The sequence below is a fragment of the Macaca mulatta genome, chromosome 4 (genome assembly GCF_049350105.2).
Source record: "Macaca mulatta isolate MMU2019108-1 chromosome 4, T2T-MMU8v2.0, whole genome shotgun sequence".
NCBI classification, from domain to species: domain Eukaryota; kingdom Metazoa; phylum Chordata; class Mammalia; order Primates; family Cercopithecidae; genus Macaca; species Macaca mulatta.
In genome coordinates, this window is record NC_133409.1 from 138,511,109 (window position 1) to 138,527,944 (window position 16,836).

Consider the following 16,836-nt stretch of genomic DNA (forward strand, 5'->3'; position numbering starts at 1 on the left):
CACTAATTCCAGAAGTTTCTACCAATACCTTTTTACAGCTTATCTGAGAAGATACCAGGTAGTGAGCCTGCCTTGAGAGAACAAGATCATGACTCACTTTTCAATGAAGTCTGAAGCATCTGAATACTGTAATCTCAGCAAACTGAGACATAATGGTCAAGAGGCAGAAATACAAGGTGAAAATTCTACATAAGGGACCCCTATCAAAAGATGCTAGTGAGAAGAAGTACTCCTAAGGAAAACAAGCTAAGAGCAGGAACTACTTTTTGGATAAAAAATACATCTGTACAGATTTATATATCTTGAGGGAATACAAATTGGCAATTACAAAGGAGTCCTTGTTGACTAAAATTATTCAACTATAACTGCATGCCTCGACAGTGCCTAGAGATGCAGGAGAGAACAAAATAAAGTCCAGGTCCTCATGGATCCTATGTTGTAGTAGGAACTATAGATAATAAAAAATGGACATGTAACAAATGACCACAGAGATGAGTGCTATGAAGAAAAACAGAATAAAGCAGAGAGTGATGGAGGCTGCTGCTGTGACAAGGTAACTAGGGAGGACCTCCTGGAGAAGGTAAAACATGAGCAGAGATTTGAATAAAGCAAGGAAGCAAATATTAAGAATATATGAACAGTCTCCAGGGCAAAGAAACGGGAAGTGCTGAAGTAAGAGCTTAGTGTGTTAGATAAAGGGAAGGAGGCCAATGAAGTGGAGACTAGAATTAAGTGAGGGGAAGATAAAAGATGGGATCAGAGAAGTAGCAAGAAATAAGATTATATTTGGCTTTATAGAATTACTTTTAAAAATTCCTTAATATGCCTTAAGTGTGAAGGGAAACCACTGGAATGTTTTAAACAGTGAAGTGATAGGATGTGCTATGTCCTGAATTATTTTTGGCATAAAGTCCTTTGAAGCTTAAAGACAGATTTTCAGGGATCCCCTCTGGATACAAAGTGGGAAGAAAAGGCTAGGCACAGTGGCTCATGCCTGTACTCTCAGCACTGTGGGAGGCTAAGGAAGGAGGATTTCTTGAGCCCAGGAGGTTGAGGCTACAAGGCTGCAGTGAGCTAAGGTTGTGTTACTGTGCCCCAGCATGGATGACAGCCAAGACCCTGTCTCTTAGGAAAAAAAAGTGGAAAGAAAGGCCCCAGGGGCTTATAGAGAGATGAGAAACAAGTGCCACCTAGTGGGCAAAAGCTGAACAGGGCGATAATGCAACTAGATCAAATCCCTCTTTATGATGCCTACCAAAGGAACAAACATTTACCACCAATTCCAGCTAAAAAGCAAACAAGCAGTTTTGGACTATTCTTGACATGTACAGTTGACTTGTAGAACTCCAAGACATTTCAAAAGAAGAGTGTGCATCAAACAATACCATTAGGAAAGTGAGAAGAAAACCCATAGAATGGGAGAAAATATTTGCAAATCACATATCTGACAAGGGACATGTTAAAACTCAATAATAAAGAGACAACTCAATTTAAAAGAGGGAAGAGGATTTTTCTTTTTTCCTTTTCTTTTCTTTTTTTTGAGACAGAGCTTTGCTCTTGTCGCCCAGGCTGTAGTGCAATGGCGCCATCTCGGCTCACTGCAGCCTCCACCTGGTTCAAGCGATTCTCCTGCCTCAGCCTCCTGCATAGCTGGGAATACAGATGCCCACCACCACGCCCAGCTAATTTTTGTATTTTTAGTAGAGACAGGGTTTCACCATGTTGGCCATGTTAGCCTTGAACTCCTGACCTCAGGTGACTTGCGTCAGCCTCCGAAAGTTTGAGCCACCACTCCCAGCCCAGGAAGAGGATTTCAACAAACATTTCCCAAAGATATACAAATGTCCAACAAGCACATGAAAAGATTATCAGAGAATATAAGTCAAACCATAATGAGATACCATTTCACACCCACTAGAATGGCTAAAATTTAAAGTCAGTAACAAGGATGTGGAAAAATTGGAACCCTCTTACATTGATGGTAGAGATGTGAAATGGTGTAGCCACTGTGGAAAACAGTCTGGCGATTCCTTAAAATGCTAAACATAGAGTTACCATATGACCCAGAAATTATACTCCAAGGTATATGCTGAGAAGAAAACAGATGTCTACACAAAAACTTGTAGATGAATATTCATATTAACATTATTCATAATAGCCAAAAGTGGAAATAACTCAAATGTCCATTCACTAATAAGCAGATAAGCAAAATATGGTACATATTAATACAATAGAATATTATTCAGCCATAAAAAGGTGTCAGTCCTGGCCAGGCGTGGTGGCTCACGCCTGTAATCCCAGCACTTTGGGATGCCGAGGCAGGAGGATCACAAGGTCAAGAGATCAAGACCACCCTGGCCAACATGGTGAAACCCTGTCTCTACTAAAAACACAAAAATTAGCTGGGCGTGGTGGCGTGTGCCAATAGTCCCAGCTACTCGGGAGGCTAAGGCAGCAGAGTCACTTGAACTTGAGAGGCGGAGGTTACAGTGAGCCAAGACTGCACCACTGCACTCCTGCCCGGTGACAGAGCAAGACTCTGTCTCAAAAAAAAAAAAAAAAAAGAGTAAGTACTGATACACACTACAATACGGCTCAACCTTGAAAACATGTTAAGTGAAAGACTTCAAGCCAGTCACAAAAGACCACATTTATATGAAATGTCCAGAACAGTAAGCAATGTAGTGGTTGCCTAGGGCTGGGGGGTAGCTGGGAGAGAAATGGGGAGTGACCGGTAATGGGTACAGAATTTCTTTTGGGGGTGATAAAAATGCTCTAAAGTTGCCGGGCGCGGTGGCTCAAGCCTGTAATCCCAGCACTTTGGGAGGCCAAGACGGGTGGATCACGAGGTCAGGAGATCGAGACCATCCTGGCTAACACAGTGAAACCCCGTCTCTACTAAAAATACAAAAACTTAGCCGGGCGAGGTGGCAGGCGCCTGTAGTCCCAGCTACTCGGGAGGCTGAGGCAGGAAAATGGCGTAAACCCGGGAGGCGGAGCTTGCAGTGAGCTGAGATCCGGCCACTGCACTCCAGCCTGGGTGACAGAGCGAGACTCCGTCTCAAAAAAAAAAAAAAAAAAAAAAAAAAAAAGCTCTAAAGTTGATTGTAGAATAGTTGTAGAACTCTGCAATATACTAAAACCACTGAACTATTTTAAATGGTTGAATTTTATGGTATGTAAAGTATATGCCAATAAAGCTATTTTAAAAGGAGAGAAACTGCCGGGTGTGGTGACTTATGCCTGTAATCCCAACACTTTGGGAGGCCAAGATGGGCAGATCGCATGAGGTCAGGAGTTCAAGATCAGCGCAGCCAACATGGTGAAACCCCATCTCTACTAAAAATAAAAAAATTAGCCGGGCGTGGTGGCAGGCACCTGTAATCCCAGCTACTCGGGAGGCTGAGACAGGAGAATCACTTGAACTTGGGAGGCGGAGGTTGCAGTGAGCCAAGATTGCTCCACTGCACTCTAGCCTGGGCGATAGAGCAAAACTCAGTCTCAAAAAAAAAGGAGAGAAACTAATCATCAGATGTCTTTAACATTAGAAAGAAAAATGTAAATGTTCAGAATTTTTTTTTTAAAGTCAAATATACAGAGAGAATAAAACAGTGGTTACCTGGGATGGGGGAGGGGAGGAAGAAATGGGGAGATATAAATAAAAGGACATAAAGTAGCAGACACGTAGGGTGAACAAGTCTATTGAGCTAATGTACAAGTGAGGACTATAGTTAATAAAATTCTATTAGGGATTTTAAGCAGATTTTAACTACTTTTTTTTTTCAAAAAAGTATGTGAAATGATAAGATATGTTAATTTGCTACACTATAGTAACCATTTTACTATATGTATCCCATAGCATCATGTTGTAAACATCATATATACACAATAAAATGTGCTTAAAACTGCCACTACTGGCTGGGCGCAGTGGCTTATGTCTGTAATCCCAACACTTTGGGAGGCTGAGGTGGGCGGATCACCTGAGATGAGGCATTCAAGACCAGCCTGGCCAATATGGTAGAACCCCGTTTCTACTGAAAATACCAAAAAAACTGGCCGGGTATGGTGGTGTGTGCCTGTAATCCTAACTACTTGGAAGGGTGAGGCAGGAGAATCACTTGAACCAGGAGGCGGAGGTTGCAGTGAGCCAAGATCATGCCACTGCACTCCAGCCTAGGCAACAAGAGGGAAAACTCTATGTCTCAAAAAAAAAAAAAAAAAGATTTCTTAAAATTTCCTCGGCTGGAGTTCAAGACCAGCCTGAGCAACCTAGCAAGACCCTGTCTCTACAAAAAATAAAAAAATTTAGCCAGTTGTAGTGGCATGCACCTGTAGTCTCAGCTACTCAGGAGGCTGAGTTGGGAGGAGAGCTTGAGCCTGGGAGGTCGAGGTTGCAGTGAGCCATGATTGTGCCAGTATACTCAGTGTGGGAGATAGTGAGACCATGTCTTAAAAAAAAAAAAAAAAGGAAAAAGAAAAACAAAGAAAACAGATATTTCCTATGCTAATACTTTTTTCTGTCTTTGTTCCTGCTCCATAAGGTAAAGAGCAGCTGATATGTAAATCGCAAAGCCCACCCCAAGAATAAAGAAAGAAAATCTTACATCATTTCGGTCTTTAGTCAGTCTCTCCTCTAGTTCCTGGGCTAACTGCAACAGCCACCATTGTACCTAAAAAAGTATTGAGACTTTAATATTTCATTTAAACACTCGAAGTCTATTAAGAACTAGATGGTGTATTTGTTCTTTTCTCCCAAACAGAACTGTGCACAAAAGACTCCCCATAATCAAAGGATCACCAGATCATAGAAATGTTCCCAGTCCTTCTGTCCTGCCCTAGCTCAAGCCTTTCATTTTCTTTTCCTGCTGGTTTGCCATCAGGTGACTTTCAAGCATGTTCTAGCTCTGAGAAAAAGACAAGACCCAAACTTGAAGCATAATATCCTAGGCTTTCCAAGTCTCCATCTACTAAACAAATGAGAAATTCCATTTTATTTCGATGGAAGAAAGAGAAAAAAGTAATCATCATAAACTAGTCAATTTTCAACCCAAGGAAAGAACATCTATTTTCTTCATACTTTATAAAGGTCTCCTCTAACCTATTAAACCTTCCACAGCTACCAAAACCTACTTGCTGACCCCTTTAAAAGAGGTAGTGTTCTGTCAAGAATGCCTGCTTACCTGCTCCCGAGTAGCAAGAGCTGTTTTTCCTGGGAAGTTCTTACTACAGCCAATGGTTTTGGGTAGTTGCCTGGGTTTCACTGGATCATGTTCAATCCCTCGGCACATGGCATACAGCCAAGACCTAATAAGACCAGCAAAAAACGTTAAGGTGAAATTAAATGATTATTCTTGTTAAAACAAAACCAAATAACTAAAACCTTGTCCAAAATTTAGTGTACTGGACCTCTGACAAAATCCTGCCCTTCTCAGTGAATTCCAGTGCAATATATGGAAAATGAGAACACTGGTTCTACTTTCTAAAGCCAAGTCATCATTTGTATTTTTGGAAAAATGCCAAGCAAGCCACTGATTCATATCCCCAAATGTGTGTGTGCTTGCTAGGGCATTAAACACAAGCATTTTAAGAGAACATAACATCTCAGCATGCATGAATGATGTAATTAGTATATACTCAGGCATCAAAGTAACAAATCCTATCTATCAACCACCCAGGTACATGGAAAAAACTAGTCTAGACTGATAGGCCATAGTGACGCAAGATTTTAAAGCAAGAAGGACCAGTGAAATTATCTCAAGAAACAAATGTTAACCTAAAGATAGGTCTAGATTTTACTAGATGCTTTTGTCTATATTTGAATGTTGCATCTCCATAAAGTTTATGATAAAAAAAAAAATGAATCACTTACCCATTCTTCTCCCCAAAATGACTCTGGAGCTGGGATTCAGTGAACTGTGTCAGTTCACCCATGTATTCTACCCCTAGGATCTCAATGACAGAGGCCCCTAGCTTTCCTCCAAGATTACGGCTGATAACAAAGGAGACAAAGAGTTGATAGGTCACATCATAAATATCTAATTAGCAGCAAACATAAGACATTCTACTTTGTAAGTAGCTCTCCAAAAGGTTCAGGACAAATGAGAGCATATATTCTGGGAATTCAGTTACTCTGGGAGTTAAAATTTGAGGAGAAGATTAACAATAACATAACCAAAAGGCTAAAGTCCTTGATTAACTATCAAGTAAACTGTATATAAAACTTTCAATTGTACAACACCTGCTGTCCTGTTTGGGGATTAAAATCCCAAACACAAAATAAATCCCTTCCATGGCTAAAACTTTACTTAAGAATATATAATCTGACCGGGCACAGTGGCTCATGCCTATAATCCTAGCACTTTGGGAGGCCAAGGCGGGAAGACTGCTTGAGTCCAGGCGTTTGAGACCAGCCTGGGCAACAAAGTAAGACCCCAACTCTACAAAAAAAATTAAGGCCAGGTGTGGTGGCTCACGCCTGTAGTCCCAGCACTTTGGGAGGCCGAAGCGAGTGGATCACTTGAGCCCAGGAGTTTGAGAACAGTCTGAACAACATGGCGAAACCCTGTCTCTACAAAAAAATACAAAAAAATTAGTTGGGTGTGGTGGTGTGCAGCTGTAGTCCCAGCTACTTGGGAGGCTGAAGTGGGAGGATCACTTGAGCCCAGGAGGCAGAGGTTACAGTGAGTCGAGATTGTGCCACTGTACTCCAGCAAATTAACTGGGGATGGTGGCATGTGCCTGTGGTCCCAGCTACTTGGGAGGCTGAGGCAGAAGGATTGCTGGAACCCAGGGGTTAAGGCTGCAGTGAGCTCTAAATATAAACACAGTCAGCTGGGCACAGTGGCTCATGCCTGTAATCCCAGTACTTTGGGAGGCCAAGGCAGGCAGATCATTGGAAGCCAGGAGTTTGAGACTAGCCTGGCCAAAATAGTGAAACCTCGTCTCTACTAAAAATACAAAAATTAGTCGGGCGTGGTGGCATACAGCTGTGGTCCCAGCTACTCAGGTGGCTGAAGCAGGAGAATCGTTTGAACCCAGGAGGTGGAGGCTACAGTGAGCCGAAATCATACCACTGCACTCCAGCCTGGGCAACAGAGTGAGACTCCGTCTCAAAAAAAAAAAAAAAAAAAGTCAAAATTCTTTAGCCTAGCCTTTGAGGCTCCCTATAATCTGTCTTTAAATCATCTTTTCAGTCTATTTCCATTATCTTCCTCAATATGGTGCAGCTGAACTACTTTAGGTCCCAGTTCACTGAAAATATCTCATACTTTCCCCTCTTTGTGCTAAAAAGTTCTCCAAATCAGTAATGCTTTGCTGTTTTAGTCTGACTCTCCAAATTGTGCCAAATCGCAAAACAAAATCCCATGCCTTTTTATAAATCCTTCTCCAAATACTCCCTTCTTTTGTGAAGTTTGTTCTACCTGTACAATTCATTTATCAATTATGCAGTCTTATGACAGCACTTTTACTATTGCTTTTTACCTTATCCTTTCTACAATATTATAAGTCCTTGTCAAAGCCACACAACTGGTAGGCACAACCTGTTCATTTGACTTGGCTTCTTCTCTAATGCCTACTTTGGGAGCTGAAATTCAGCAGCCCTGAACACCTTGATTTGCTATTAGGGGAAAGAAAAGAAGTAAAATTCCTGTTTGTCACTTAATAACAGACTTGAATAAAAAGTCTAGAGGGAAGTTAAACATACAGCTAAAACTTGATTTTTTATTATTATTATTTTTTAAGACGGAGTCTTGCTCTTGTCACCCAGGCTGGAGTGCAATGGTGCCATTTCGGCTCACTGCAACCTCCGCCTCCTGGGTTCAAGTGAGTCTCCTGCCTCAGTCTCCCGAGTAGCTAGGATTACAGGCACCACCACCACACTCAGCTAATTTTTGTATTTTTAGTAGAGATAGGGTTTCACCATGTTGGCCAGGCTGGTCTCGAACTCCTGACTTCAAGTGATCCACCCGCCTTGGCCTCCCAAAGTGCTGGGATTACAGGCGTAAGCCATCGCACCTGGCCTATTTATTTATTTTTTGTAGAGATGGGGTCTCACTATGTTGCTTAGGCTGGTTTTGACCTCCTGGGCTCAAGTGATCCACCTGCCCTGGCCTACCAAAGTGCTGGGACTACAGGTGTGAGCCACCACACCTGGCTCATTTTTTTTAAAATTCAGGATTAAGTATCTGCCACAGATAACCCAGAACTGAAGATTCAGTAAGTCTCAGCATGGCTGGGCGCAGTGGCTCACACCTGTAATCCCAGCACTTTGGGAGGCTGAGGAGGGCGAATCACCTGAGGTCAAGAGTTTGAAAGCAGCCTGGCCAACATGGTGAAACCCTGTCTCTACCAAAATTACAAAAATTAGCCAGGCGTAGTGGTCAGCACCTATAATTCCAGCTACTCAGGAGCCCAAGACAGGAGAATTGCTTGAACCTGGGAGGTGGAGGTTGCGGGAGCCGACACTGTGCCATTGCACTCTAGTGTAGGCAACAAGAGTGAAACTCTCTCTTAAAAAATAAATAAATAAATAAATAAAAATAAAAGTCTCAGCGTGTGTTTCAAAATGTTTTGTGCTGTCTTCCTTCTAACTGCCTGGTACCTATTTCTCCTGGCTCCAGTCCTTAATTACTAACACAAGAAACTACAACCAGAGAGGTTCTACACATGGATATAAATGAAATTTAACGTGCTGCCTGAATACTTACATTTTGCGAATGGGCATTTGGCTGAAGAGCTGTGGGACTGACCCATGTGAAACCAGGGTTTGGCGGTTGGGCTTGTTTAGTCCACAGGCTAGTTTTGCCAGGACCTGGAAGCATGCAAAGTGTAAAAACTTCGTTACTGTCAACCCACCAAAGTTGGTGAATATAAACATACACATAACATACACACACACACACACACAGAGCTTAATGGCTGTAACCAATGGTTTCTACATTAAAAACAAAAATAAAACCAGAAACTCAAGACATCTCTAAAACTTGATATCCCACAACATCCTTATCCTCACTCTTCTTCCCACATCTCTCCCATTCTCAGTTTTCCTCTAGTCATTTTTTCCTTCCCATCTATTCCTACTTCAAGAGGTTTGAAAAGTAGAGAGACTACAGGAGAAATTCAAGCAAGATGCATTTCTCAGTGTGTCTATATAAAAATGCTGAAACATACTTGCTTTACCCTATCCCATTTACATTTCTTAATAGTTGGTCCATTTTGAGTCCCCAATTTAACACAAATTATCATAATTTAGTATCTGTTATAGAGATTGGGCTCAAAACCATTCTCCAATAACAAACACCTTCTTATAAATAACACTTAAAAATGAAAAAGCTTAAATCCTTGAGAATTCTTTTTTTTTCTTTGAGACAGAGTCTTGCCCTGTCACCAGGCTGGAAGGTAGTGGCACGATCTCAGCTCACTGCAATCTCCCCCTCACTGGGTTCACGCGATTCTCCTGCCTCAGCCTCCCGAGCTGGAACTACAGGTGTATGCCACCATGCTCAGCTAATTTTTGTATTTTTGGTAGAGACGGGGTTTCACCATGTTGGCCAGGATGGCCTCAAGATCTCTTGAACTCGTGATTGGCCCACCTCAGTCTCCAAAGAGAACTTTTTTTTTTTTTAAGACAGAGTTTCACTCTTGTTGCCCAGGCTGGAGTGCAATGGCACGATCTCAGCTCACTGCAACCTCCACCTCCCGGGTTCAAGCGATTCTCCTGCCTCAGAATCCTGAGTAGCTGGGATTACAGGCATGAGCCACCATGCCCAGCTAATTTTGTATTTTTAGTAGAGATGGAGTTTTTCCATGTTGGTCAGGCTGGTCTCGAACTCCCAACCTCAGGTGATCCACCAGCCTCAGGCTCTCAAAGTTCTGGGATTACAGGCGTGAGCCACTGTGCTCGGCCAAGATAAATCTTTTCTAAGAGTAAAGCACTTCAATGGTATTTTGCAAATTATAAAAATATAATTTTTAAAATATTTTTTATATAATTTAAAAATTATATTTTTATAATTATGTTTTAAAATATAAAATCAGGCCGGGCGCGGTGGCTCAAGCCTGTAATCCCAGCACTTTGGGAGGCCGAGACGGGCGGATCACAAGGTCAGGAGATCGAGACCATCCTGGCTAACCCGGTGAAACCCCATCTCTACTAAAAAATACAAAAAACTAGCCGGGCAAAGTGGCGGGCGCCTGTAGTCCCAGCTACTCGGGAGGCTGAGGCAGGAGAATGGCGTGAACCCGGGAGGCGGAGCTTGCAGTGAGCTGAGATCCGGCCACTGCACTCCAGCCTGGGCGGCAGAGGGAGACTCTGTCTCAAAAAAAATAATAATAATAATAAAATAAAATAAAATAAAATAAAATAAAATAAAATAAAATAAAATAAAATATAAAATCATTAAATTCACTAGAGAGATTGGTTAAGAACTTCTACCAGGCAACATTTAGTCTGGTTTAAATTACACCAAAGCTATTGTTTCCTTTCCCTTCATCCAACCAGGAAAAAAAAAAAAAAATGCAGATGGGTAGTTTGGCAACTTTCCTTGGAGAAGGAGAAGGTATCAACCAGGGATAATCAGCCACTGCCCAATTACTGAGCTTTGGTCAGAAAGGGATGGAAGTCCTGGGCTCTTGCTACACTTTATTCATAATTAATCAGAAAACCAGTTATTCTGCTCCTGAATTTTTGGGAACTGTCTGTGTACCCTAAATTAAAATAGTGGTCTAAATTAATAAAATTTTATTATTCCTTTTATTGCTCTCATAAGAAAACAGGGAATAGGCAAAAGCATAAAAATACCTAGGCAACTCCACATAACAAGATAATACAAAAAAATTCAGCAAGTGGCTGGGCACGGTGGCTCATGCCTGTAATCCCAGCACTTTGGGAGGCCGAGGTGGGTGGATCACTTGAGGTCAGGAGTTCCAGACCAGCCTGGCCAATATGGTGAAACTCTGTCTCCAGTAAAAATAGAAAAATTAGCCGGTCATGGTGGTGTGCACCTGTAATCCCAGCTACTCGGGAGGCTGAGGCAGGAGAACCACCTGAACCCGGGAGGCAGAGGCTGCAGTGAGCTGAGATCAGGCCACTGTACTCCAGCCTGGGCAACAGGGCGAGACTCCATCTCAAAAAAATAAATAAATAAAATAAAAATAATAAAAATTCAGCAAGTGAAAATAAAAGAAATAGATTAACGTATATAAGTTCAAAGACTAGCTTCCTTTTTTCTACAGACAGTTCAGTCATTAAGGAAATACTGTCATCTCTCAATATCTGCAGGAGATTGGTCCTAAGACCCCCAGTGAATGCCAAAATCCCAAGTCCCGTATATAAAATGCACAACTCCCATAATATAAAATGGTGTAGTATTTGCATATAACCTTTGTATGTCCTTCTGCATACTTTAAATCATCTCCAATTACTTATAACACCTATAACGTACAATGTAAATGCTATATAAACTGCTCTTATAGTGTATTGGTTTTTCTTTTCTTTTTTTTTGAGATGGAGTCTTGCTCTTGTTACCCAAGAGTGCAATGGCTGGAGTGCAATGGCATGATCACGGTTTACTACAACCCATGCCTCCCGGGTTCAAACAATTCTTCTGCCTCAGCCTCCCGAGTAGCTGGGATTTTTTACAGGTGACCACTACCACACCCAGCTAATTTTTGTATTTTTAGTAGAGACAGGGTTTCACCATGTTGGCCAGGCTGGTCTCGAACTCCTGACCCCGTGATCCACCTGCCTCGGCATCCCAAAGTGCTGGGATTAAAGGCAAAAGCCACCGCACTGGGCTTTTCTTTTTTTTCTTTTTTTCTTTTTTTTTAAGACAGAGTCTCACTCTGTTGCCCAGGCTGGAGTGCAATGGTGCAATCTCAGCTCACGGCAACCTCCACCTCCCAGGTTCAACCAATTATCGTGCCTCAGTCCCCAAAGCATCTGAGACTACAGGTGTGTGCCACCACATCCAGCTAATTTTTTTGTATTTTTGGGAGAGATGGGTTTTGCCATGCTGCCCAGGCTGGTCTCAAACTCCTCGGTTCAGGTGATCTGCCTGCCTTGGCCTCCCGAAGTGCTGGGATTACAGGTGTGAGCCATTGTGCCTGGACTTGTTTTTTCATTTGTATAATTTTGAATTGTTGTATTGGGCCTTTTAATTTAAAAAATATATATATTTTTGATCCATGGGTGGTTGAATCCCCAGATATGAAACTTGCACATACAGAGGGCCAACTGTCATTTAGATGTCACTGCATAAATAAGCATTAGCTGTAATTTTTCTTTTTTCTTTTTTTGAGATGGAGTCTTTGCTTTGTCGCCCAGGCTGGAGTGCAGTGGCACAATCTTGGCTCACTGGAACCTCCGCCTCCCAGGTTCAAGCAATTCTCCTGCCTCAGCCTCCCGAGTAGCTGGGACTACAGGTGCACGCCACCACGTCTGGTTAATTAATTATTTTTTTATTTTTAGTAGAGATGGTGCTTTACCATATTGGTCAGGCTGCTCTTGAACTCCTGACCTCAGGTGATCCACCTGCCTCAGCCTCCCAAAGTGCTGGGACGACAGGCGTGAGCTCCCACGCCAGGCCTTCAGCTTGCTTCTTAGGAAAGTACATATTTAATGTCCATTTCCATGTTAAAGAATTATTTATGCTTTGATTTGGGCCTCAACATGAATTTTAAACAGAAATCCATTCAAAGTATATGTGTAATAACCTTTTTTTTTTGGAGACAGTCTCACTGTCGCCCAAGCTGAAGTGCAGTGGTATGATTTCGGCTCACTGCAGCTTCAACCTCCTGGACTCAGCTGATCTTCCCACCTCAGCCTCCTATAGGTGCACATGACCACACCTGGCTAATTTTTTGTAGAGATTGGGTTTCAACATGCTCCCCAGGCTGCTCTTCAACTCCTGGGCTCACGCGATCCGCCCACATAGACGTGCACAACTACACCTGGCCTATGTGTAATAATTTAAATGTCCCACTGTCCCTGCTGTATTTGACTAAGGATATCAATGTTTCTCTTTGAAATCTACTATTAGCCTTCACCTTATTGTGTGAAATTCCAGCTGAACACTGAAAACCAGTCTCCCTCTCTATGGCTGCTCTCATCTCCTCCACAATCACTGCTCCCACGGTGAGCTGCAGGTCTGGAGAGGTGAGGTTATCAAGCTGAAGAGAATCGAGCCATTGAAATAAGCCTTGTTTTCGCATCCCCTCTGAAATGAATTAAGAAGTCACATTTAGACATTTAAAAAAATGATTTAATTGTGCTATCTAATGTAGAAATACTTAGATTACAGGTATTTAGACATACAAGTTTTCACAAAAAAATGGCATCCAGTTTAGAAGACTATGAGAGAGATCAATTTCTCCTTCAGAGTGATTCCCGCAGCTTAGCTTCAGCATAGGCTGAATTTTTTGTACAACAAATATTTTGTATTAATATCATCTTTCACGAGCAATGATTTTAAAACACATTTTCAGCCAGGCACGGTGGCTCACGCCTGTATTGCCAGCACTTTGGGAGACCAAGGTGGGTGGATCAACTGAGGTCAGGAGTTTAAGACCAGCCTGGCCAACATGGCAAAACCCCATCTCTACTAAAAATACAAAATTAGCTTGGCGTGGTGGTGCAGGCCTATAATCACAGCTACTCAAGAGGCTGAGGCAGGAGATTCGCTTGAAACCAGGAGGCGGAGGTTGCAGTGAGCCGAGATTGTGCCGCTGCACTCCAGCCTGGGCGACAGAGCAAGACTACATCTCAAAACAAACAAACAAACAAATAAATAAATAAATAAAAATAATGAAAACACATTTATCTCCCCAGTTGTCTTGAATTTTCTTTCTCCTACCATATTTAACTACTTGAACATCTCCAAATTTTTTTTTCAATTAGAAAATATTCACAATTAACTCAAGCCTCAATACAAGCTTTTAAACATTTACATGTTTTTAGAGGTGGATTCCAGCTGAGTAACTTAAAATCCACTCCGAGGTACTAGATTTATTTCCCTGACAAGCTGTTTTAAGTTAGATGTTGCTTGGGACTTAGGACCTTGAAAATATCTTATGCTGAGTACATACAAATCTTTATCCCCAAACTTACACTCTAATCCCTCAGCTCTACCTCCCTACAGACGAACTTTTCCTGACTGCCTACAGAAGAACTTTTCTTGAATTTTTTTGTTTTGTTTTTTTGTTTTGTTTTTTTGAGACGGAGTCTCGCTCTGTCACCCAGGCTGGAGTGCCATGGCCGGATCTCAGCTCACTGCAAGCTCCGCCTCCTGGGTTCCCACCATTCTCCTGCCTTAGCCTCCCAAGTAGCTGGGACTACAGGCGCCCGCCACCCCACCCGGCTAGTTTTTTGTATTTTTTAGTAGAGATGGGGTTTCACCGTGTTAGCCAGGATGGTCTCGATCTCCTGACCTCGTGATCCGCCCATCTCGGCCTCCCAAAGTGCTGGGATTACAGGCTTGAGCCACCGCGCCCGGCCCCATGAATTTTTAATTATAGTTTCCAACTAAACATAACTAAAATCAAACTTTGTCTTCCTTCTCAAATGTTCTTTCCCAACCAACTCCCTATTTCTATTAAGGGCTTAAAACCCACAATAATATTGGCTTATTTTCTTTCTTTCATTCTTCATTATGCAGGCATTTTAGTCAACAAAGGCTACTTTAAAATATTTCACATATCCATTGCAACCCACCCCACCACCCTATTTTATTCAGGTTTTATTCTTTTTTTTTTTTTTTTTGAGACCAAGTCTCGCTCTGTTGCCCAGGCTGGAGTGCAGTGGCACGATCTTAGCTCACTGCAAGCTCTGCCTGCCAGGTACACGCCATTCTCCCGCCTCAGCCTCCCGAGTAGCTGGGACTACAGGCGCTCACCACCACGCCCAGCTAGTTTTTTGTATTTTTAGTAGAGATGGGGTTTCACCATGTTAGCCAGAATGGTCTCAATCTCCTGACCTCATGATCTGCCCACCTCGGACTCCCAAAGTGCCAGGATTACAGGCCTGAGCCACCGTACCCGGCAAGCTCTTACTACTCAACTCTGTTCTTCTTTCCTTTGCTTAAACACATCTATATTTTAGGATTTATTGCAAGTTTATCTATCACGAAGTCCTCTCCTTCAACTATTCTAGCTAGCTTCCAAGTACCACATTAAAATCCTTAACCTTTTATCTGTAAAAGGAAGTAGACATAATTGTTATATTTTTTAAGACAGAGTGACACTCTGTCATCCAGGTTGGAGTGTAGTGGCATGATCTTGGCTCACTAATATATACTAGTATACACTATTTTAAATGATGGATGTTTTAATAGTATTTATTGTTCTTAATATGTGCAAGCCTTGGTGTGTCAGGAAAATAGATAATAAAAAAAAAAGAAAAGAAAAATACACGCAAGCCATTGTGCTGAGGAACTTTATTTTTTGAGAGAGTCTCGCTCTGTTGCCCAGGCTGGAGTGCAGTGGTGTGATCTTGGCTCACTGCAAGCTTTGCCTCCTGGGTCCACGCCATTCTCCTGCCTCAGCCTCCCAAGTAGCTGAGACTACAGGTGCCCGCCACCATTCCCAGCTAATTTTTTTTGTATTTTTTTTAGTAGAGACAGGGTTTCACCATGTTAGCCAGGATGGTCTCGGTCTCCTGACCTTGTGATCCACCCTCCTCGGCCTCCCAAAGTGCTGGGATTACAGGTGTGAGCCACCGTGCCAGGCCAAGGAACTTTATTTTTAAAAACTATCTTTTGGGCCGTGCATGGTGGTTCACGTCTGTAATTCCAGCACTTTGGGAGGCTAACGCGGGCAGATCACCAGGTCAGGAGTTTGAGACCAGTCCGACCACCATGGTAAAACCCTGTCTCTACTAAAAATACAAATACAAAAATTAGCCAGGCGTGGTGGTGCACACCTATAATCCCAGCTACTCAGGAGGCTGAGACAGGAGAATTGCTTGAACCTGGGAGGCGGAGGTTGGGTGAGCTGAGCGAACTCCCCCTCAAAAAAGAAAAAAAACTTTAAAAAAAACCCTGTTTTTTGGCGGGGCAATCTCTGCCTCCTGAGCTCAAGCGATCCTCCTACCTCAGCCTCCCAAGTAGCTAGGACTACAGGCAGATGCCACCACGTCCAGCTAATTTGTATTTTTTGTAGAGACGGGGTTTCACCATGTCACCAAGGATGGTCTCAAACTCCTGGACTCAAGCAACCCCCCCATGTGCCCCCCATCTCCCCAGCCCCCAGCCTTGGCCTCACAAAGTGATGGGGATTACAGGCATGAGCCACCATGTATGATCATAAGAAGTAGAGCATAATTGTTAAAAGAACATTCTGCAGTCAAGCAAGGTTCAAATATTGGCTTCATAACCTACTGACCATATGACTTCGGACAAGTTACATAATTCTCTAAGCTTCAGTTTCCTTGTCTACAAACTGCACTTCATATAGCTGTTATGAGGATTAAAAGATAGTTTATTAATTTTTATTTTTTTTTTGAGACAGAGTTGCTCTGCTGCCCAGGCTAGACTGCAGTGGAACGATCTCAGCTCACTGCAACCTCCACTTCCCAGGTTCAAGCAATTATCCTGCCTCAGCCTCCTGAGTAGCTGGGACTATAGCTGTGCACCTCCAGGCCCAGCTAATTTTCGTATTTTTAGTAGAGATGGGGTTTCACCATGCTGGCCAGGCTGGTCTTAAACTCCTGATCTCAAGGGCTCCCAAAGTGCTGGGATTATAGGCGTGAGCCACCGTGCAAGGCCAAAAGGTAGTTTTTTAAAATAAAGTTCCTCAGCACAGTGGCTTGTGCATTTTTTTTTTTAATTATCTATTTTCCTG

The 16,836-nt window shown here is 42.6% G+C and overlaps 1 protein-coding gene across 1 annotated transcript in view; it reads right to left on the minus strand.

Annotated features, from left to right (window-relative positions):
* POLH (DNA polymerase eta) overlaps positions 1–16,836 on the minus strand; it is a 38,192-nt gene that overhangs the window by 5,131 nt on the left and 16,225 nt on the right. Inside the window, exons 5-9 of the mRNA XM_015136432.3 lie at positions 13,048–13,217; positions 8,709–8,812; positions 5,870–5,989; positions 5,181–5,304; positions 4,605–4,670 (exon numbers count right to left, since the gene is read on the minus strand). Of these exons, the coding sequence (XP_014991918.3) occupies positions 4,605–4,670; positions 5,181–5,304; positions 5,870–5,989; positions 8,709–8,812; positions 13,048–13,217 (584 nt within the window). The remainder of the gene's footprint in view (positions 1–4,604; positions 4,671–5,180; positions 5,305–5,869; positions 5,990–8,708; positions 8,813–13,047; positions 13,218–16,836) is intronic.